The sequence below is a fragment of the Myotis nattereri genome (genome assembly GCF_964212035.1).
Source record: "Myotis nattereri genome assembly, chromosome: 11".
Classification (NCBI taxonomy): Eukaryota; Metazoa; Chordata; class Mammalia; order Chiroptera; family Vespertilionidae; genus Myotis; species Myotis nattereri.
Window position 1 is genome coordinate 27,990,157 of NC_138086.1, and position 24,858 is coordinate 28,015,014.

At 39.0% G+C, this 24,858-nt stretch overlaps 1 protein-coding gene across 2 annotated transcripts in view; it reads right to left on the reverse strand.

Annotated features, from left to right (window-relative positions):
* DGKI (diacylglycerol kinase iota) overlaps positions 1-24,858 on the reverse strand; it is a 196,126-nt gene that overhangs the window by 44,567 nt on the left and 126,701 nt on the right. For both annotated transcript variants that reach the window (XM_081102141.1, XM_081102140.1), the window contains 4 exons: positions 17,805-17,874; positions 15,593-15,633; positions 14,608-14,735; positions 12,013-12,135 (listed from right to left, as the gene is read on the reverse strand). In XM_081102141.1, the coding sequence (XP_080958267.1) occupies positions 12,013-12,135; positions 14,608-14,735; positions 15,593-15,633; positions 17,805-17,874 (362 nt within the window). The remainder of the gene's footprint in view (positions 1-12,012; positions 12,136-14,607; positions 14,736-15,592; positions 15,634-17,804; positions 17,875-24,858) is intronic.

Consider the following 24,858-nt stretch of genomic DNA (forward strand, 5'->3'; position numbering starts at 1 on the left):
ACCTGGGTGATTTGTGTTTTTGTCCCAGGCTTTTGATTCCTCTTCCATATTCACTTTATCTTGGAGAGAGCATCAGCTAAACTATGATGAGCACTCAAATAACTCCAGAATTTAAAGTGCTCTTCCTCACATCTTTCTTGATTACCAGTCTTTTATTATAGTCTATAAAATATATATATTTTATTTTGCATTTTTTGGTATTTCTTACACTTTTATTTACATTTCATACAAATTCAGCAAAGTAACACAACAAAAATAAAGACTCAAGCCCTGCATGTAAAATTGTTACTTCTATTTTATTAAACCTTAATAATTACTATTCAGGTTTAAATATTTCAATTTGTGTTGATTTAAACCTGAATAATAATTATTACTTGGGACCATATTAAGTTCCAGGCCCAGTGTCAAGTGATGGAGATATGAAGAGGAACAAGATATCAATTTCATGGAGCTGATAATCTAGTGAAAAAAAAAATGTGAACAAATGATTACAATTAAGTGAAGAAATAGAATGATCAAGACCTATAGAAAGAGGTTTTGTAGAATAGAGGGAGATCAGTTTTGTCCCTAAAGAGGGAAAGGAGGTGTCAGGAAGCAAGAACCATCTGCGCTGGGCTTTGCAGGGTAAGTAGAAGCTTAGTAGGTAAGTAAGAAAGGAGAAGAATGCCAGGTAGAAGCAACAGACATCTGAAAAGGAGTGCAGATGTGAAATTTCATAATCTGGTATTCGATACACAAATAATTCTGTGTTGTTAGAATGTAAAGAAGTAATTAAAGATAGGACTAGAGACATAAGAGGCAGGGCCATGTCATTCCAAACTAGTGGTTCCAAACAGAACGTACCCCATGCAAATATGAATAATACACAAAAAGGAACCAGCATATCTACACAAAGATGCCCTGAGGGGAAAAAAAAGCAAGACAGGGATGAGCCAACAAACGGAGGCTGGGAACATACAAAAAAGGTGCAGCACAAAGCAGGTAAGAACTATTAACAGATTTCCATGAAACTCAGAACTGGAGAAAGAGAAAGACAGAGGAAGGAAGATTTAATGGAGGAAGAAATAAGGGATGGAAATGGACCCTTCCAGGAACAGAAACTTAAAGAAACGACAGCAGAGGGAACGAACTAAGATTCACCCGGAGTCTTTGAATTAGTAATTTATAGAGAAAGTGTGAGGGCTTTTTCCTCTGTGTCACCACTGCACTGGGAAAAGAAGGTGAAGAGGAGATGAATGATAATTAAAAATATATTAAGAAATGACCCATTCATTTATTCATCCATTCAAGCTTTATGGAAATAGTTTTGCTTTTGTTCCCTTTACTTTTCTATTAAATTTTGACTTGAAGATTTGCTGGTAAAAGTCTGCGTTGGAATGTTATCCTGCTGGGTAGAACATTCATGCTTTTCTCTCCTTTTAACTGAAAGCAACAGTTTTCAAACTAGGGTCCGTGTGGGAACTTGAACATGAAGGAAGCTCCAGGAAGACGACAGTATTTTTAAATGATGAATTATATAATTTAGTTGGTAAAATTATAGTATTATTTTTATATTGAAACTGGCACAGCCATACTATGGATTCAAAAGCAAAAGTCACTTGAATTCTTAAAATAAAGCAAATAAACTTCAAAAATATCTGTGGTTAAAGCAGACAGCTTCAGGCAATGTCTCCATGGTCCCCAGGAGGGTGTTTGTTCTCTTCTGGAATAGGGATGTTTCCAAGGAAGTCTGAAAATATGAATGATCCACCTAAATACATTAATAACATTTTGGAATGAATCATGTTTTGAGATTAATGTATGCAGATATCAAGAAACTGAAGGAATGAGACATAGCGCATACATTGGCTAGTGGCCACTGTATTGGACAGAACTTGTCATCACTTAAGACACAAGGAACCTCTAAGAAACTCAAAGGTAGGTATTTAGATTGCCTCCCATCAGCACTTTTCCCTTCGAGTCTTCCAATCTGTCTAGTAGATCAATTATAAGGCTTAAGGACACTGAAAAATGCACCCAGTTTTTATTAGCAAAGTAGTAATACAGAAGAGCAAAAGAGTGTGGTATTTATGAAGGCAAAAGAGTCTTTAAGAAGTATTGAACTTCTTGTGATGTTTTATTGTTTTTAATCAACAAGCCTGGAACTGAGATGATGGGCATAGTGACTATTTCAGCCTTTACGACGGGCTATAATGCTTTGCAATACGTTTCAGGTGCATGCATTTCTTGGCAGGCTGGATGGAATTCTCTAAACCTGCAAGCTCATCCTAACACAATATCTTAACACAATGCGTCTACTTTTTCAGCCTCTATAGTTTCTTTTGTTTTTATTTCTTGTCTTCAGTAGCACCCATGTCTTTCCTACTTGGCCCTCCTTGGGACGTCTGTATCATTTCTTTCTTTGGGGAGAGACAAGAGGTCAATAGGCCACCTATTTTAGATAACCTTTCCTAAAGACAAAGGATAAATTAGACAAAGGATAAAATAGGGACCCATCTACATGGGTCTATTACTTTCTGGAAAGAACCAGCCCACAAATGAATGTCTACCTCCCTTCCCAGTGTCCCCAACACATAGACATACTGACTTAGCACTTATAAACCATCACCTGGTGGGGAGTTGGCCAAGGGATGGAGTCACATGGAAGTGAGCTGAGAACAAGCACAAAGGACAGGCTATGCCCTGAGTCTGAATTGGCACCAGAACAGAGACCCATAGTCTGAAAACACTCAGCAATGGAATATTTCCCTGAAACACGGACGGGGAAGGGGAGCTCTGATATATTCACACCAGCTCAAAGGCCTGGCTGGAGGAGCCAGGGCCCCTTCATTTCCTGGTTACCATCATGGGATGACAGAGAAAACAAAGGAGGAATGCTAGGGTGAGCTAGATGCTGTGCTATCTGCCCACTCGCGTGGCCCACCACAAATAAATTGCTCCTTGGCTGTGAAGTCCTCACTGGGGAACAAAGAAGCACGCACACTGAGAGCAGCTCTCTCCTTCATGAATTTTCCTTCTTACGCCAGTCTTTCCTCTTTGTCCTCCACCTCTTTGTCACCTTGGGGTGAGGACTACAGCAAAAAACACTGTTTCCTCCAAGCACGGGTGCTGGTGACCTCAGCCCTGAGAGCCCCCTAGGCTTCTCTCACCCAGCTTTCTCACACTTTGGTGGGATCCAATCTCTCTGTAACACAGCCTCCCACCAGGAGCATTCAGGCCTGGGCCAAATCACGTAAGTAGGATTCTGTTCCCTGCGTGAACCATTCTTGCTGGTTGTCTGGTAACAAACTCCCAAGAAATGGCCCAAATGGAAACAGATTTCCCAGCCGGGCACCCCTTCCAGGCACATTTCAAGAGCTCCCACCACGGCTGTGGAATCACCATCTCTACTGTTCTTCTGTTTCACCTGGGAATGATGCTGCTGCACACATTCAATGTATTCCCTGTTGATGAACAAAGACTTTCTATGGAAATCCAGCATGCCCAAGATTTAATGTGGTTTGAAAGCCTGGCCGTAGGGTACCATCTCTGGAGAACAGCGTTTCTCCCTTGAGTTACCCTCAAGGATGTGCATGACCTAGAGGACGATGACACCGTTTTGAGGGCTTGAGCAAGAAATAGTGAGATCACAGATCCAGGTGGCATCTTTACCACCATCACTCTGGCCCCAAAGCATCTCTAACTAGGAAAACTAGAACCCCAAATCCCTTAGCACTGAGAATCCCTATCAATGATACAATCCTCTCTTTCTTTGCTTTTCCTCCCTCTAATTATGAGTATTGCTATTAAGACAATGCACAAAGCGCATACAGTAAGAGAGAGGGCAGGCAAGGATGAGAGCAAGAGAGATGAAAGTTACAGAAGCCACACAGAGTGGCATTGAAATGAGAGAAAGACAAACACATTCTCTATTCAAGTGATCACAAACCCATTCAGGGGGTGCCAAACAGCCTCAAAGGTAACATTCACCACCACGAGGGGAGGGTGCAAAAAGAGCAAAATCCGAGGAAGCAGAGAGAGAGACTGGCATTTGTGTGGAGGTAGGAATATAAGTCCCAGAACTCAAATAATAAGGTTTGGTTGTGAGTCCTTCATTTGATATAAATTCTACTAATTACCTTCATTCTCATAATTTCCTGCTCTTTTAAGAATTTCCTACCCAAATAATTACTCTAATAATCACCACATGAGCTATACTTGAAATATACTTATGTGTTTTTTAAATAAGCCCCTGTGTTAAATTATATTTGGCATTTTGAAAATACCTCGGTTTTAGCGCTAGTTTGTACAATTCAAGTTTTCCAATGCAAGTATCAGTTTGCTGAGAAAGCCCCTAAATGCCCTTTGAGCTTGAAATGTTACTGCCACCTCCTGTTCATTCCTAAGAACTGCAACACAATGAGGGGATAGGGGTTTCTTTGAATTCTGTGGATAAAGAGATGAGCAAAATTGGGCAAAAGTGGGCTGTGGACATAGGAAAATAGATAAAAGAAAGAGATGGCTTTGAAGAAACTAATGTTTAACAAGTTTATTCAACATGAAAACTTGATCATCACACTTTTTGTTACCTAAAATATGAACACTGCTGGCATACATTTTAACGTTTTGAAAGAAGACATGAAAACGATTGCATGTTAGATGCAGTACAGTCATGCAGATATAAAATATGTGATACTCCACATAAGAAATCAGTATTTGCAATATACTTACTGCCTGCCTAATTTCTAAAGTGGGAGGGAAAGAATAGAAAAGTCTTTCCCTCCCACATTAAAGTCCGCTGAGCCAGTAGGGGGCACCCTTTGGGGAATGCTAAGCCTCGAGCTTTATCTCGATGACCTTGGGAGCCCTGACCCACAGCTCCTGTTGGGAACAATCCAGCTGCAGTTTTGTGAATGTGGGCTTTTTTTTTTTCTTAAATTATAGATTGAAACACTAAGCTCCGAACTGGGAAGGCAAATCATGTGAGTGCCATGTTTAGTGTTAACACAAGAAATGCATACAAAAGGCTAGCTCACATATTACATACAGAACATGCCATATCTACCCTGAGAGGCCACGATAACCGAGCAGGGACTTACCCACAGCTCATTGTTTTTATGAAATCAAGTAAGGGCTTCTGAATCCAGCTTCAGAATATGGAAGGAAAACAAACTGCTGGAGTTATCTCATGAAAATAACTGTAATATATTCCAGAAGTTTTCCTATCAACATCTCCCACCTCACCCACTTCTTGGAAGACGGAATTTATGTGCAAGACACTGGCATGGGAAACAGAATATAAAGTGTCTGTCTCCTCCTGATTCTGCGTCTAAAGACGGGACAACTTCTTAGTCATATTATAAACAATCAAAAACAGTAAAGGAGCACATAGAAAAACAATAGACCTTATCATATTTTTAAAAATGCTAAATTAATACAAATAGATCACAATAATATTGAGAACAAGAAGTGACCATGAGCTCCACATACTCTATCTTTGAGAATAATGTGATTAATTCAATGCTTAAATGTTAAGCACTGCCTTGTCCTAGCAGTTGTGAGAGATACTGCATTTATACCATTTCATCCCACATTCCAGGAGATTCTAGGGGGGCTATGGAGTGAGATGAACATCACACAGAGTGCTGGAGAAAACGGTGAAGCAGTACTGGATGTGGTAGGTGTTCTCATGCTTGGTAATTAGCGCAAGAGCCAGACAAGTTAGGGAAAGAGACAATGTGGTTCTGTCTTTCCGAACCAAATAAGTAGTCTCTTCACATTGTAGATTTATTTCATGTCCCAGTCTCCTTAGGGTTCCCCAGAGGTTCCTGAGAGAAGTTCCACAGGCTATACACCCCCTGCCCCCGTTTCTAATGGCACTAAAGGCATCCCCTTCACCCCCTGACCCCATGCCTGAGCACCAGCAATTATTGGTCCCTCCAACCTGAGATCACAGACAAATATTTTTGGAAGGATTTCAAAATTGTCATTCATACTTTCAATCAATTTAATCAAATTACTCATCTAAGGCAGGTCCACTGGAAAAGCACGCGTTTTGTTGGGAGTCTGGGAAAGAAGCAGAAGGACTGACAGGTAATTCTGGAGGCGAGTGGTCAGACCTTGGGGCATGGGAAGCACTGGATTCCGACGAAGGAGGGACACAGAGGTCCACTAGGATCGCCTTGCTCTCCCCAGCGCTTCCTCAGCTGTGTTCCCTGACGCCTCTGCCCCTCTCTGTGGAGGTGGGGAGGGAAAGAAGTGAGGTGTGGTGAGCTAATTCCTAGGTGAGCCTCAGAGGAATGCGTGGGGCTGAGGGTGACCTCAGAAAGGTGAGTCCCAGCACCAGCGGTCAGGAGAGAGGACTTACTGCAGAAATATTTCATGTCACAGGGAGATGTACCAAAGGCACATTCAGAATAAACTATACTGCTTCTCATATGCAAATTCCTGGATCAAACAGACCCTTATCACAATCTGAAATATGTAAATGGATTCCACAGCCTAACAAAAATGTGTAACATTATATATCATTTTGTGACAACTGCTACGGGATTAGCACTGGGTTTACTACAGCACCACAAATAGCCATTCTAGCTTGGTTTCATGAAGCCCCTTTTCTCTAACGTCCAATATTCACCCATCCACCCAACAAGCCTGCCCTCGTGAATGCCTGTACAAAGCGTGTGGTGCAAAGTGCTTTGGGTGCAGAATGAGCAATCCACAGTTTGTCCATCCTAGGAACTCACACGCTCTAAAGAAGGATCCAGCCAGCTTCCCCCATGCTCACACTATTCCTCAAGTGTGAGTAGGGAAGGCCGCCTTGTTTTACAAATGAGAAGAGAGCCACTTCAGGGCAATCATATTTCCTCACGTCATAATCATTGGCAAAATGTAGAACTCATAGAAATGGAAGGGCAGAATTTCTTGACGTCATTTAAAATAAAATGAATGTTTACTATTAGAGCAACTGATGATTCGTTTACCCTAACAAGTTTCTTTTTCCCCTAATGTGGATCAATATAAGATCTGGTGCATAGAGAATTCTTTCCTGGCTTTGCCACTAACCTTGGAAATGAAAATCCATAAAAAAAAAAGGTTTAAAGCCCCAATATCCATAACTGTTTGAGGAGCAATTATAAAAAGAACAGAAAAAAACTCCTATTAAATATTTTGCACACATAAAGGGACAGAGTATTATTATGTGCTTGGCTAAATGGAAAGGGTAACACCTTGAGGAGAGGCAGGGAGAAAAAGAAGGAGAAAGAAAGATACACATCAGCTAAAATGTGACTTTCTCAGCCTGAGCGATTAGCCAGGGAGGACAGGATTTAAAGCTGTCAAAGGTAAGGAGAGATGAGACCCAACTATCTTAGTGAAACGGACGCAAGGGTCGGTCTCTATCCTGACAGCACTGATTGCATCTCCAAGACATAGTCCAGCCAAACCTGCACCCTACTAAGAAGATTAATTTCCTCCCACTTATCTGATTGTGATGTGTGAAGGGTATTTCCGCAACCCAAATCAGTGCTCCATGGTCTGTCTTTCTGTTAAGAACCTGGAGCTCTGACAATATGAGCAATTATCTTTTTGTATCACAGTCAGGCCACCACCGACTGTCCCAGGAAGAAACTGGGGAAAGGAAATAGCAGAAGATAGGAGGGGAATGAAGCTATTGCTCCTGTGCTCAGTGCAGAACTTCTGGGGTTTGGAAGGAGGGTGGTGAATTTCAGAACTATCTTCTTGATATGGTGGTTCAGAATTGTAGCCTACACTAAAAAGGATAAGTTTTCAGTTTAAAGCATTATTAGGTGTTTTGGATATCTCTATATGTGTTGTATATTCTTCATTGGAATAGCAGTCTCTCCTTGAGGATCTACATATAAGTGGTCTCTATTATATATAGACATAGATGCTTTTTTCTAAAACATTATGATGTTTCTATATGAAATCATAATACATATGCAATTAGTCCCAATAATAATCAAGATCTAATTCATTCAGTTTGTTTGTTCTGTTTTACTCTCCCTGAAGCAGGAGGAAGGTTGATGAACCTAAAAAACTAGAGTTTAAAACTATGAGAAAACCGCAAGGGGAGTGGGTTGGTTTGAGTCTGGAGGGGAAAGGGTTTTCCCCACACAGATGCAGACTGGCTGCCATGGAAGAAGAATGGACCAGGGAAAGCACTGCAGTTACAATGCTTTCTGTTTCCCATAGTTATTTTTTCAATGAGTTTTTCATAATGTCTCTCTTATTTATATTTTAACTGAATCATTTTTAAATTTTATTCTTGATTAATCCCTGTTTTGTTTGTTTTATTGCCCTTGTCATTGATTTCTGTCTACTTTTATTATTTTTCTCTTGTTTCTCTGTTCTGTACCCTGGGATTCCTTTTTTTGGTTAATCTAGTTGAATGCTTTCTTTGTATGCAATCATTTTTCTCTTGATAAATTAATTTAGAGCCACAAATCATTCTGTGACTTCCACTTTAATGGTTTCCTGCTAATTCTGATAAATAGTATTTTTGGTTCCAAGAATTAAAAATTTCCCTTCTGATTTGTTTATACAGGGCGTTATTTAACATTGTGAGCAGGATGTTAAAATTCAACTCTTCCTATTTCCACATTATCTGGGACTCTATGGCTGAAAGCTATAGATGCCTGCTGTACCTAGAATTTTGTGCTGATTCTTCAGGCCCTTTTCACATATTGATTCTTAAATATTCCTAATGGGAAGGTAAATTTTACAAGATTGAGTAAAATTGAAATTTCATATACCCTTTGCAACACAAAAGGATACACGTAGCAGGATGTTTACTGCATTTCTTAAATAATAAGTTATTAGAAATCAATATCAAAATGGAGAAATAAGTTATGGCATATTTATAATAAAATATTCTATACCAAATAAATGGATTTAAAATCTATAAATCAATATGAATACATTTTTTAAAGTATGATGTTAAATGAAAAGGCAATTTCCGAAAGTGTACGCATTGTATGATACAGGTGATGGAAACAGATAAAACAATACAAAACCAAAAAAAAAAACAACACATAAAACAATATACATTTTTTATGCCACCCTATGTTGTTTATGAATTAAAAGAAGACCTAATGTAAATAACATCAAACAATAACATAATAATCAGGATGGCTGGCACATGAAGACCTTGCATATAATTTTTGTACTTATTTAGATGGAAGGATATTTAATATATATTTAATAATCTTTAAATAAAAGTGTATCATTCTTTTAGTTACAATCTCTTTTTTTAAAGCAAAAATATTTATTTTAAAATTAATTCTCAACCATATTTACTTCTGGTTTAATCTGTAGTCATATATACATATTGCACTTATGTAGTTTCCCTATATTATAGAATTTTTCACTTTGCAAATGCTAAAAGAAAAATAGAAACCAAAGTAGGTCTTTCTTGGTTCATGGGATTCTGGGCACCGGGCCTTTGCACTGGCCCTTTGGGAAGACAGTGTAGTGCAGTGGGAAAAGCATGGAATTAGAAGTCAAGCTGACCTCATTCAAGCCACAGCTCTCACTGTGGGTGACCTAAGATCAATGTTTTAATCCTTGTGAGTCTCAGTTTATTCAGCTGCTAAGCAATAGCAAAATATAAAACCTTTGAAAGAATCAAAGAATATTTAACTATGTACAAAGCAAGTATCAATACTCATTATTGACATTATATATTATTATATATTTATATGTAATTGCATTATTCCGTAACTGCAATTATACTTATTTATCTCAGAAATGATCTCTAATGGAATAAAGGGATGTTCTTCCTAAGAAATTATTAGACACAATAAGCTTTTTAAAAAAGAATTAATAGACAAATCAGGGTATATATAGTATTTACTTTTGTAAAAAGTGATTTTAAAACCCCATTTTTATCGTGCTCACATACTCTGTGAGCCAGGGAATCAGACAGACTGGTGGGGATTACTTGTCTCCGTTCCACAATGTCTGGAGTTTCCGCTGGACAGGCTCAAAGGCTGTGGGTGAAGGTTTAAAACTTACTTTGTTTTCCAAGTGACTTGGCAGAAAATGTTTTTAAACTGAGTTAGCTGCTCTCGGGTATTTAAGAGCTAAGGTAGTATAAATGGCCAGGAACACTGATAGCTGCCTACTAAGAGAAATCCCTGAAAAGATAATATAACCCAAATTAAAAAATGAGTTGATTTTGATATAGAGTTTTAAGAACTTGGATGTTATATAAAGTGGTACACTTATTTGTGATTCATGGGAATAGTATTTGTTATCTTAGAAACAATAACTTCATGTAGCATGATATATACATCAATATAGTATATACAGAAAAAATAGGGTATAGGAACCTGGATTGAGATCATACTCAACGTTTTTGAAATAGCCTGTGTATAAGAACTAAAATGCTCATCTGGTGTGTCTAGACTTAATTTCTAATTCTGCAGCTAACTAAAACTCTAATTTCCAAACAAATCTGCTCACAGCTAGATGGCCACTATTTTAAACCATCAATGAATGGCTGACTCATCCAGGTTCACAAGCCTCAATTCTGTATAAAAAAAATAAATGGAAAAACACCCTGAATTGTAAGCAATCAATATGCTATCAGAAACTAACAATGTGCTTTAATTAAAAAGGAAAATCCATAGTAATTCACTTTTTCCTTTCCACTCTTCACACAACAGAACAAGAAACAAGAAATAGTATAGAAAAGCAATTAAAATGAAGTCACCTTTTGCCCTTAGAGTGTCTAAGTATAGCCTTTACCATTGAAATAATTAGCTTCAGATTTCTCATTTTCCTCCCCTTTGTCATACAGAAATCACTTCCTCTCTTCCTATGGAAATAATGCCTGAATTGCCTCTTCACTTAACCCTAGGCTTCTAAGGATCTCAGTAATCTTGTTATTTCATGAAAATAGTAAGACTGCATGGTTACAGGGCCATTGTCCCTATTGGATTAGGACTTTGGGTCAGTCTAGAAAACAGCCTCATTTGATTAATTGCAATAAACTTGCATAACCTCTAAAACTGAAGTCAAATACTGGGTGTGAGTGAGTGTGTCATGACCACAGACTGTACCCAGCACCTGCTCTTGCAAGAAGGAATAACTGAAGGGAGGAGTCACTGGACACAAATGTACCAACACCATTGCAAACGCCCACATTCACGCTACTTCTGACCGTGATCAGACTTCCGAAGGAAGCACAACCCACCACTTTGATCTATGAACCAATGCTGAAGCTACAGCACGAGCAGTACTCCACTTTGGACAACAAAAATCTCTTGGTGGCCTTACTCAGAGCACACACACAGGCTCAGGGCTGAACACAAATGAAACAGAGGGGCAGTACATCGAAATGTTCATACAAAGGAAAACTACATGTCCCTTCCAGACTATTCATGATCACTCTCACGCATGCGTTCATGATGTGGCCAACACAGAAATGTCTAGTCAAACACTGTTGGGGTTGAAAGTATTTATAGATCCACATGAAAGATTCAGTGTGGCTCATGGGAAAGAGGAATGAAACGTGAAGCTCCATGGGGAGCTTGGGGATAAAACATTAAACATGGAACTGCCATTTGACCCAGTGATTTCACTTCTAGGAATATATCCTAAGAAGCCTGAAACAGCCCTAACCAGTTTGGCTCAGTGGATAGAGCGTCAGCCTGCGGACTCAAGGGTCCCAGGTTCGATTCCGGTCAAGGGCATGTACCTTGGTTGCGTCCACATCCCCAGTAGGGGGTGTGCAGGAGGCAGCTGATCGATGCTTCTAACTCTCAACATACAAAAACTGAGTGTGAGATACCAGGGAAAGGGCATCCAGGTTTGTTGCATATCTACCATGTTTTAAGCACAATGTTATTTTTTTTAAGTGAATAAAATGTCAAAACACAGGGTGACACAGTTGTGAGACAGCATGAACAACCCTGAAAAGAGAAGACTTCCCATTGGTGAAGATCCCACCCAATCCTCTCCCAGGAGTCACAGTGGCACACAGGTAAAGAACAGAGAGAGAACTCTTACTGTAGCGCATGGGAGTGGCTGAGATCTTTCATATCGGAGTCCTCGAAACGCGGAGTTATCATTCCCAGGCCGCTGTCACTCAGCATGCGTCTCCGTAGCGAAGGATTCCACCAGTCTGACATCCTGGGAGGGAGAAGGGCACCAGACAGGTAAGCAAAGTCAGCCACAGGACTTACCTACACTTTCTCAAGGTGATTCTTGTCTCTAAATGTGAAAAGGGAAATCCATCTCTATTGGGCATTTACTAGGTACTTCACGTTTATTGTTTCATTTAATTTTCTCAACCATCATGAACCATTTGTATGATGCTGACCTCCTTATAGGTGAGAAAACTGAATTTCAAGATAAATCATTTAAAATGTAACATAAAAGAAGTAAAGAAGCCTGATACTGAAGTACGGATAAGAAAATAACAAAGCTCATCCTCTTCCCCTGCTCCCCTGTTCCTGGTTTATGTCCTGAGGGGGCCCCCATGAGAAAAAGAAAGGGACTGATTCAAGTACTTGCGGATGTTCAGGCTGTGTTATTTACGAGCTAGAGATAATAGAGTTCTAACCAAGACAAGCCATTTCTTTTGGCCATGATTTGACATGGAGAGAATGACCAACAGGTCCAAGACTAAGGTGCGCCTGGCAGAATGCATTCGCTCTTATGAGATCAAGGATGGATTAGGTCAAAGGGATGTGAGTCATCCGTATGCCCAGTTCAGGTAAGGTGGGAGGACAGCTAGTCTCTAGTACCTACTGCACCTGGGGTAGGACTCAGCACTTCACTTGTTTTCCCCACAACTAATAGGCTTGATTTATAGTCCATGGACCACAAAGAGGGCCCTCTCCATCACCTTCTGGAACATCCAGGGTTATCACCCTTTGTGCCTGTTGGCTTTACCTTCACACTGGGATAGCTTTGGTATCACTAACTCTGGATTCCTAAGCACAGCTATATATCTGTTCCATCCTACAACTTCTGTCTTCTCTTGATGCCTACACACTCGGTCCACATCACAGGCATGAGCTGGCCCTGGCAGAGTTGGAGATACTTAGAAATAACAGCAAGTGAAGAGGGGTAAATAGGCATAAGGGTAACTCAAATGAGTATCACTGCTTGTACTGTATAGGTATGTGTGTACACTTTGTATATGCTACCTGAGTGCGCGCGCTTTCTAAGGAAATCCTTATTTTAACCAGTAAACCACTCAAGTTCACTAGACTTCACAAAGGGCAAGGATGTCTATTTTAATTTTGGCATCCTTGTTCCCAAGTGCTTACTCTAGTATATGGCACATAAAAAACCTCTAAATAAATATTTTCAAATTGTTGAAATAACCTAGAAATATCAATATCATTTTGGTAGTTCAATGTCATGGTTAAATTCATGGGTTCTGACATCAGAAAACCTGTGACTACATCTCAATTTTTCCATTTATTTTCTGTGCAATACTTGGAAAGTTACAGAACCCTCTAGTCATCAATTTTCTTATTTGTGGACTTAGGACATAATAGTAGCAAATTACAGGGTCATTGTGAAATGATGACAATGATTTGAATAAAATAATGTTTAATGAGTATCTATCAAGTGCAGAAACTATTCTAAATGTTCCACATGCATCAATTACTTTAATCTTAGAACAATTCTATAAGTAGGTGTTATTATTTTCGTGATACAGATGAGGAAACAAGTACAGATGACTTAAGATGATTAAGTCACTATGAAGTGGTGGCAGGGATATAAGAAAGGCATTTAGCACAGTACGCGGCTCATAATAAGTGCTTGGCATGTGACAGTTATTGTTATACAATCTCAATGCCTCCGGATGCCTGGATATAGCAAAGAAGAAGGAGGACGTGGAAGAGGAGAAAAATAATTGTCAAATCACCTGTGTCAATGTTTTTTGGCTAACACAGGCCTTACAGCTACAGATGCACAAATGCAAGCGCTAGTGCCTTCTAGTTTGGTAGGAAGTGTGGACGTGGTGGGTCAAGAAGGCTCAGGCAAACCTGGGTGGGAAAGTGTCCTTCCACACAACCATTCATAAGTCAGACGTATAGGGAATCCACCTGTACAACACTGATGAAACACAACAGGAAAACCAGCAGAGTAGCCCCAAGTCATCTGTAGTCTCACTTGCTGTGATTTTAGTTACCAGAGATAAATAATTCTTAGGTTTTAAATGTCATGCCATTCTGAGTAGTCTGATGAAATCTCATGCCATCCCACTATGTCAGTTACTGGTGGAGGGGCGGGAGGATAGGAGACAATTCACATAACGTTTATCATAGTATATCATTATAATTGTTCTATTACTAGGTATTATTGCTAATCTCTTATTATGACCAATTTATAAATCAAACTTTATCACAGGTATGTATGTATAGAAAAAAGACTAGTATATAGGGTTTGATACTAAACACAGTTTCAGGCACCCACTGGGGGAGCAGGGTTCTTGAATCATATCCCCCATGGATAAGAAGGGGACTATTGTATATTAAAATAGTTTGCCCTCATTAGAAATGTCAATGCTAAAGCCAAACAAGACACTGTTGGCACCCTGTGGCCAGTCTCACCATCACAATGTCAACGGAGCCGCCTACTCACCCTGAGGCTTGCTCCACCACCAGGTCAGGCATTCCTGGCGGTGTCCCTGCCTGCTGTGACAAGGCCATGTCTGGGTCCAGAATAAAAACCTCATCTTGAGAAATCTCCATCACAAAGTGCAAATGTTCCTAAGGAAGAAAAAGAAGTCTGTCAGAGGACTGACAAGGATGCTCAAATCCATCATCTGAAGGGTAACCAGAAGAAAGCTTCTTGGACTTGAGGAATAATGAAATTCTGTGACTAATCAAATGACCACAGTCAATGTTCAGAGGCCTGACCAGTGGACATCCCTCCCTGAAGCAACATCATAGCAAGAGGCTGGGGAGGGAGAGAGGTGAATCCCCCTTGGTTTGGTTCCTAGTTGACCAGGATCTTGTTAGGTATAACCAGAGATGCCCAAATACTACCAAAGAAGTGACATCCGCAATGAACTTGGTCCAGCATGAGTGGACTTCCTCCCCCCAGGATCTGGTCAAGGCTAAATAGCATCGTTAACGAGGTGTTATGACCGGATTCCACACTGTCCTTTCTTTTTGCAGGAGAATTTGGACAGTGGGAACATGTTGTCATTAGGCATAAACATTTTATTTTCTTATTACGGAACTCTGAGAGGTGAGGAGTTGAAACTAAGTAGCCTAGATATACCAGTATACCTGAGGTCTTAAATTTGAGGTGTCAACTTTTCAAAGGCACCTGTTTGACTAGGAAGCAGTATTTATAAGTAGCAATGTAGGTAAGGATCTGAAGTGCAGGCTGGCGATGATACAAGTCTAGCTATTTTCTGTACTCATTTAGAAGGTCAAGCCATATCATCTCCAGTCCACCAATCACAAAACACAAGACAGCTCAGGGCTTAGGGCGAAGATTATAATTCCAAAATGTGTGTTTCCGCGTTTTTGTTAGAAAAATTTATCAGATTAGATACCAATAAAGCATTTTTACTAGGGAATTTTTCACTTTCACAAGCAGGCTCAAGAAAACATACCTGAGATCTGTCTATTCGATAAAAGCGATCAGCAGAAGTTGCTAGAAAAAAAGAAAAAAGGACATGGTATTCAGAGTGTCCTGTGATCTGGCACTAAATTTCTAACCTTCTGTTCTACCACATCAATCAGAAACCTTCCATTCCAGTTTAGGGACTAGTGACCGGTCCCTAAGTCTATTAGGAAAAACGCAGGACTTCCTCACCTCTGCTGTTAGAAGGCCCTGCCTTCCCCATTACACCTGCCTGTCAAAATCTTACTTGCCTTTTAAGGAGCAAGTGAGATGTTACCTCCTCTGTGAGCCCTCCCTTAGTCCCGTCGTCCCTAACCACGGACAGAATTCATTGCTTCCATTTCTATGCACACTAACATTCTGTTTACACTTCTTATAGGAACTATCTTCACAGATAATGATGAGACTAAGGTATCTGCCTCTTTAAAGGTCTGTCATTTATTCTTTATGTCTCCAGATATTAGGCCCTTAAACAGAGCTGGGACTCCATGTGTGTTTATTAAGTAAATAAAGCCTAGGAAAAAACCCCACAAAACTCTCAGTAGCCAGACTTCCCAAGAAAGTGGTTCTTATTTTGAAAAAGATCTTGAAGAAGCAGAGCCAAAAACTACATCCAGCATTAAAGGTATAATTTCACCTTAAAACTGAGTCCCTAAGCTATGTCTGAAGAAGATCAAAACAGCAATAACAATAATACTAATACTAATACATATATATAAATTATTACATTTATAAATTAAATTATATATATATATAATTTAAGCATTTTTAAAAGGGACTGGGCTGCAGCTGTGGCTTGAGGAAAAAAGTCTTACAAACTTGGGTTTTCAAAAATTATTCTGATTATTCTTAACATTTAAGAATTATGTTTCTCCTTCCTTAAATCTGTCTACCAGAGTCCAAATATTATAAACAGATTTTCTGCATAGTACTAGAAGGGAAAACTCAAAATGCAAACAATCATTTGAAAACCATACTTAAGAAGAAGCTTTCTTCCAAATGAACTAAGAAACAAAACTGTCACGGCCCCTGCCCTCTAAAAGTAATAGGAGAGGAGACCCCGCCTGAGAAGTACTTTCTCTACTCTGTTCTGTTTAACCAATTGTGGATAATGGTCTTAATCCCCATATTAGTTTCACTCTATAAATAGTTTTATTAGAAACAATGTTTATTTAAACATTGATTGTAATTTTAGGAAAGACTGTATATAGAACAGACTATCTGTAGAACAATTCATATACGTTTCCATAATTTTATTAAATATAAGTCGTTCCTCTGCAGATTCAGGGGAAAAATGATTGTTTCTCATCATCAGGAATAGAAGAGCTGGAGGAAGAACAGCATGATTTACCTTCAGAGGCAGTTGATAAGCCATCAATAGAAAGGTAGGTCATGATTTATAATGGCTTAGATTTCAGATAGATACAAGTGCTCATCTTCGTGATACTGATCAGACATCTCACATCCTGTCATACTCCTATCCACAGTTATATCCTCTCGGACGCATTCACAGATAAACAAAGAGGGGTCTGTGATGAAAACCATGTAAAATAGAGAGACACTGGGTGGTAGATACACTGGGAAGCATATAAGCAGGAATGGACTTCAATATAGGTAACTGAACAGAAAAATAGAATTGAGAAGCATCGAGGGATTGAGAGATGCTTGCAATGGAAAATGGACTCATTGACCAATCAGAAATAACTGACCTATTATGCATTCAATGTCATGCTCAGCAGGGCAGGTATGAACACAACTGAAATTTTCTATGCTTTGATAAAATCTTATGCATCACACTGAAGTGATGATTTGGTGAAAATGATATAAAAGCTCAAAAATATGCAAGAGACATACGTGCTGGTACCTATCCCATGGATACTGAATCTATCTACTGGCCTCAGTGTAAGAGAGGCACTGAACTCTTTTCAGGAAGTGGGGGTGAGAGCGGGGGGTGACAGCGATGAAGGGAAATGCCAGCTTGAGCAATCTGATGCTGAGAAGTTCAGCCAGAGTTAACCAGCTTGCTTTGAGGAAAATGACTTCAGAGAGGTGTTACAACATCAGCAAGTCCACATCATTGAGGGACCACATGAAAGGTTTCTGACTAACCTTTTGGAAAACTGGAGTCCAATTCATCAATGGATGCCTTGCCCTGCAACTTCCCCAACCCCCACCCCTCAGTGAAATACAGGAACACTCACCATCTAGAAAGCACCACCGTGGGGAGAGTCTCTGAGCTGAGAGTGCCCTGGGGAAGGAGGTTTCTTGGTCCTGGAAAGAGACACACACATCCTATGGCTCCATTTGAACGACCTGAGGAGCTTCCCTCACTCTACATTCTGCCACATCATCTATGTCTAAGAGCAGTGCGAGCAACCTTTCCTAAACAAAATGCTAGTGCAAGACCAAATCATCTATACTAATAAAGGGTAATATGCTAATTAGACTGGGAGACCTTCCGGACATCCTTCCGGACAAAGTCATGGTGGCGGTGCCGAGGCAGAGGCAGTTAGGGGCAATCAGGCCAGGAGGGGAGAGCAGTTGGGGGGGGGGGGTGATCAGGCCGGCAGGGGGAGGGCAGTTGGGGGCGAGCAGGCAGGCAGGCAGGTGAGCGGTTAGGAGCCAGTGGTCATGGATTGCGAGAGGGATGTCCAACTCCCAGTTTAGGCCCTATCCCTGCGGGGTCCCAGATTGGAAAGGGTGCAGGCCAGGCTGAGGGACACCCCCCCCCCCCCGCACAAATTTCATGCACCAGGCCACTAGTATATATTAAAAGCATAATATGCTAATTAGATCAGACATCCTTCTGGATGACCTTCCAGACAACCTTCCGGACAAAGCCAGGGCTGCGAGGGAAGCCTGGGTCCTGGGTGCCTGCTAGTGGCTGAATGGAAGCCTTGGTCCTGGGTGCCAGAGGGAAGCTGGTGCTGGCAGTCGGGGGAAGGAAGGCTTCTAATATATATATATATATATTAGAAGCAAGGTCTCTGCTTTGAAATAAATCATTTCACATAGAACTTTTTAAAACAATTCCCACATAAAATTTCTAAGAGGTTTTCAATTATTCCATTCAGCATTCATAAATGATAGAACGTGGGACATTTACTTCCTTTAAGGAATTTCTTTCCTTTTGTGATGCTGAGAAACTGGCTGTCATTTATATCTGTGTTCTCCACATAGATATAAAATTTTCCCTACGAAGAGAATCTCTGGAGGTAGAACCCATCAGTCTTTTTTACAAGGTGAGTCTGTATGCTAAAGGCTTAGAACAATAGACCTAAAGTTAACAGAACAAAAGGGATACATTTTATTGTTAAAAAGCTGGGGTATATGGAGTTTTTAATATGAATGGATTCATATTAAATAACTGACAGAAGAAATTTGGCCTCACTGAGGACTGGTACCAAAATTTATATTTATATGAGTAGAATTGATATGGCTATGGATACAGAGATAAATACATATTCCTCTTTTTTGAACTGGCTTTGTCACCCTGTTGATCAAACTAAATAAAATTTTGACATGTGCTCAATAACTATTTATATGAGAATATGTTCAACATTTTGAAAATTATATTTTGACATATGAGCTATCTTGTTTTTCAGAAACTTAAGGTTCTTAATTTTACCAACATGTCTCAGTTTGGTGAGAAATATGATTATAAACCCAGAAATTTGTAAGGTACTTGAAATATTTAGAGGCAACTATGAAAGTGAATAAATATCTTAAACAAATATGGCTGTTTTCTCTAGGAATAAAAGAACTTGAACCCCAAGGATAGTATCTGAATTTTGATGTGGAATGTGCTACCAAGACCACCATGAAAAAATATCCTAATTTCCCTAGGTTAAAATCCACTCTGAAAGAATATAGAAATACTGAATTTATCATTTCTAAAGAATATTCAACTTAGAAATATTCTGCTAGAATATTCAAATTAGAAAATGTTGGATATTATTTAGTCTAATGTAATAAAATGCAGATTGATATATTGTTTCAGCCACATAACTTGCTTACCCACAGGCTGATAAAGTAATACTGATATCATTATATACCTCTTTATGTGAGAGCAACTGTGTCTGGAGAATTTTATGCAAGTGCCTGACTTATCTTTGTTTATTTTGCTTATTTTCTTGTCATTTATTTAGTCTCACCTTAATCCATGAAGCATTTGATATCAATCAATTTCTTTAAAGGAATTTGATTTAAAGAGAATTTCATAAGCTTGCTCTGTGAAAACACACTGGTTGCCACAGAGCTCTTCAAATCACTTCCAATAGGTTCCAATAGACCCTTAAATAGGTCCAACAATCCTTGAACTCCCTCATGACTTTATGCTAAATTCGGGGTGTCTATGTGTATGTGCATTTTACTGGGTAGAGGAACCACTATTTTCTAATAGATTATTAAGCCCTCCAAAGGTTAAAAAGTTATTAATTTAAATAATCAAACATTTAGGTCAGAGACAATTCAATAAAATAAGATTTTAATCAGTAAAAAGCCTTAATAATATTCAGACACACAAGAATAGGAATTATTACAAAATTACTGGTGATTAAAGCATCAAATAATGGAGGCCCTCTGAGCTTTGTAGCTATTCTCTTGGTAGTGTGTTAGGTTCAGGCTAATTCCTAAATAGAAGGATTTGGGAAACACATTCCCAAATGTGTTTCAGCTCTTCAAGTAAGGCACTGTAAGTTCTTCTGATGTTTATTTCAAAAAAAACAAAAACAGACAAGAGGAAAGCCTATTTATATGGAGAGTTGGATTACCTTAATAATTGAAGTTAAACAATACTTCATCAATTTAAGGCACAGGATTTTTATGGAAAAGAATTATTGAAAAATATTTGGACACTTTCCGCATCACCTGAAGATTAAATTGCAATCTTAGGAAATGGCTATAGAAGCTCAAGTACAGCCCTAGCTTCTCTGAAATGGCTTCCCTGAACTAGGTTTGCATCCTCTCCTGCCTTTTTTCAACCTTCTTAAAAACAAACAAAAAACTCTTAACGAGATAATTACTAACATAATGAGGTCCTATGTTGAAAGTCATTTGAATTCCAAAGGAAAAATGTACTATCCACCCAAAATAGGGAATATTCATAATGCAATGCAATTAAATTAGTGATTTTAAAATTTTAAGTGTTATAAAAAGATACAGAAAAACAGTGAAACTTCAATAAGATTTTTTTTTTTTTTTTTTTTTTTGCTCAACAAAAACTTCCATTAGAACTAGTGTAGCCACACACATATATGCAGATGGAAGGATCTCACCTGCCTTAGGACCCTAAAGTTGGAGATTTTCCTGAAATCAGTGTTAAAATGATGCTTTGATGTAGCAGACTGACAAAATAGAAAACATACTCACACAATATACCAACACACTCTAAGACACAAAAAAGTCTGGCCACTAAGCACACCCAGACGCTGGGACTTCGTCTAAGAGATCTGAGGGAGAAGAGAAGGGAAATCTGGTGGGTGCTGAGATTGTTGTATTTCATCTGAGTTGAAAAACTGAGTAAAAAGTTACTTTTAGTAAGAAAGTTCTACTTTGGAAAACTTAAAATTTTGTAGGATGAAATCAGAAGACTAAGAATTGAGATGACAAAAATGTTCTTGTCCTTGAAGTAGTATTTAAGTATCATAGGAAAGACAGATGGATAAATGGGAAGAAAAAAACAATGTCATAGACTGTAGATGATCTAGCCTCAGTTAAGTAGCAAGCCCAGAGGCATGGAACTCTGATGGCCAAGAGCACTAACTGTGAGCACATGACATCCCTGGCTCCATCATCTACTAACTAAGATTTTAGGCAAGTTTCTTACCCATTCTGTGCCTTGGATGCTTCATTTGTGAAATGGCTACCATAGTATCTACTGAAAAGAGTTCTTCTGAGGAGTAAATGAAATGGCATGTGAAATGCTTAACTCATTACCTGGAGAGTATTATGCTAAGTGAATAAGCCAGTCAAAGAAGGACAAATACCATATAATTTCACTTATATGTGGAATCTAATGAACAAAATAACAAACAAAATAGAAACAGACTCATAGATACAAAGAACAGACTCACAGTTGTCAGAGGGGAGCGAGGTTGTGTGAAATAAGTGAAGCAATTAAGCAAAGAAGAAAAAAATCATAGACACAGACAACAGTATGGTGATCACCAGAGAGAAAGGGAGTGGGGGGAGGTAGAGGAAGGTAGAAGGGTGGATAAATGGTGATGGAAGGAAACTTGACCTGGGGTGGTAACACACAATACCATATACAGATGATGTATTGTAGAATTATACACCTGAAACCTATATAATTTTATTAACCAATGAGAGGCCCAGCGCACGATTGAAATTGCACGAGGAGACACCCCGCGGGGGGCCAGGACCCACTCCTGACCCGCGAAGCACAGGCCACCGAGTTGTGTCGGCTGGGGTGGGGGCAGGCGCTCCTGTGTGTTGTGTCTCCACTCCAGCCCGCCCCCAGCCCCAGCCTCCCTGTGGCTGCTGGGGTGGGGGTGGCACGCAGTCCCCTCCCGCCCATCTGCGCACACCTCCTCCTGAGCGGTCATGACACTCGCTCAGCTAATTAGCATATTCCCTGTTCATATAGATAGATATCACCCCAATAAATTCAATTTTAAAAAAATAAATTCTTAACCTATTGGCTAATATATGTCAACATGCAGATACTGGGGCAGCCGGTATTTTAGTTATTTTACCTAAAGCAATTTTGACCTTTAAACACAAGAGGAGCTCATCAGCCACATTTCAGACCAGATCTTTCAGATGGTGCTATATCAACACTACACTACTTTATCTATAAATGCATTTGTTATCAGTTTTTGGGTTTCAAAGAAAAGAAACAGGACAGATTCATGCAAGTGGACACAGAAAAGAGTGACATCAAACAAAGGCTGAAATCATGCCGTTATTGATTTGGTGTTTGTATGACTTATCTTAATCAGAAATTCAATGTGTCTTTCACAGTATTAACAACTACACGATTGTCTTAAATACAGCGTATTGTCTTCAAGGTTGAATATCTTGCATCACCAACGGCAATAATTTTCAGGACAGTTTATTTTACTGACCTTGCTCCATTCAATGTATTCCCCATTTTTCATTTGCTGATTTGGGTTGTCAGTTGTCACACAACTATCCATTATTTTATTCCTATAACATAACTATGACCAATTTCTCCAATATGTAATTATTAAAGCTAATATAGTGCAAGGCATGTGATTCATAAGGTCATGAATGAGAACAAAGCATTGGTCAACTCTTCAGAGGGTGTCTAATGCACTGTGGGCCATCTGCATCCTCCGAGTTCCTTTCTTGCTCCAACTTTTGGAGCTGCTGTATGTCTAATTTATCAGATTGCAACTTCGTTTCCAAAGGGATGGCCATTGTGATTTTAATTTATTTCCTAACTATTGTCAAAAGTCACCGATTTTGAAGAAAGGGTTTTTGAGTCAGCTGCCCAAAGAATTGGAGTCTGGTAATGAAAATAGCAGAAGACTTCATTGGGAAGCTTATGGAAGGCTCAACTCACATTTAAGAAAGTCCTTTCCTTCCAAGTCTGAAGTTTGGGGCTCACAACCTATGGTGGGGGCAGAAGTTTTCAAATAGCCCTGACACTGATGTTAGCTAAGATGTGCCAAGTGGTCCAATCTTAAATCATACACTCCACTGATACAGAGGCCAGTTGTCATGATGTCAAGTAGAGCAGAGACTGCTGATTCTTGCTTTTCCTTTATCGCTCCTTCTACTTTAAGACCTCCACCTACAGCTTCTGCCCTGACTCATTCTCATTGTCTGGCATTAAAAGGTAATTTCAACAAGCTGTCAATTACCAGTGAATAACATTTTAGGGACTGGTACTCATTCTTTCCTTTTTTCAAATCTGCAGTATACTGACAGTATACTCCCTTTTGTTATTCAGAGAATTTTTCCATAAATATTGTTCCTCTGTATTCCTTGATGGTTCTATATTAAATAAAATTTAGACTTATCAGTCCTTTTCTGTTATTTGATCTACTGAATACTCTCATATTTGGGGACTGTCCCCCAGCAGAATATGTATAAGAAAAATTACTAGAATTCACAAAATCATCTCACTTGGTTGTAGAGTTAGTTGGCCACCGCTAGAGTTCATTTAGAAATATTAGGCTACAGTCTAATTTAGTGAGTTGATTTTAATCCATATTCTTATGCTTATTCTAAATCCATATTCATTGTGTCATTAAGAAGGTGCATAATCTAGCCCCTATACAACCATCCTACCATCTACTCTACTATTCTCCCTGAACCTAATTTTTATAGCACCTAAAAGCAATACCCAAATGAAAAACTGGAGCTTTGAGATTTTAAGTAAACTCTCAACAGTATCCATTTTTTAAGTGGTGGAGTTGCAAATCAAATGCAGGCCTCTTTTCACTACAGAGCCTGTGATCTTATAATCCAGGTTTTATGGCTTCTAGAGGAATTGGTGGGGGAGGATGACTGAATATACTTAAGTGAAGTTTTTTTGACTCAGCTCAAGCAAAAACATGAAGAAAGCAAAAGCTAGGAAGATCTTAATGGCTATGAAGACCTTCCTTCGACTCCGATATTCAAGGATTTTTTCATAGTTTCAGCTTTCGTTAACTGTCAAACTAATCCTCCATATTTCTTATCACAGTTCACTGCCTGGTAACTCAGAAGTTTTCCTTCCTCAAAGTTTCAGTCACTGCTGCCTGTGCACTTTCCACTCCTATGAACCGGTCTGCTTAAGAATCCCATAGAAACGTGATAATCAATGAGAACAGAGAACCACAATCCAGACACCAGGAACTGAGATAACATTCATGTAAAGGAAATTCTGATTACAGAATTTAGATAACTTTGCTGTACATGTTATGTGACTGCAATTCTAAGTTGCATACCAATATGGGCCAATATTAGTAGGCTGTTTAGCACGTGATATGGTTATAATTTATGCTATAATTTTATTTTCAAATCTGTACAGTGATGCTTGTTGCAATACTGTTTACAAAATCAATGTATAGCAACCAAAACTTTATATAACCTAAATTTATATCCAGAGAGATAGGGTTAAATATATACCATAGACTAGAACAGAGTTTTTAAAAATTGGGTTAGAGTATTATTTATTAGCAAGATATAATGTCCATGGTATATTATTGTTAAAAATAAATAGTGGTATAATGTGTACAGCTAGTGTACAAAGAATATAAGTACATTTTCATTTTTAAAAAA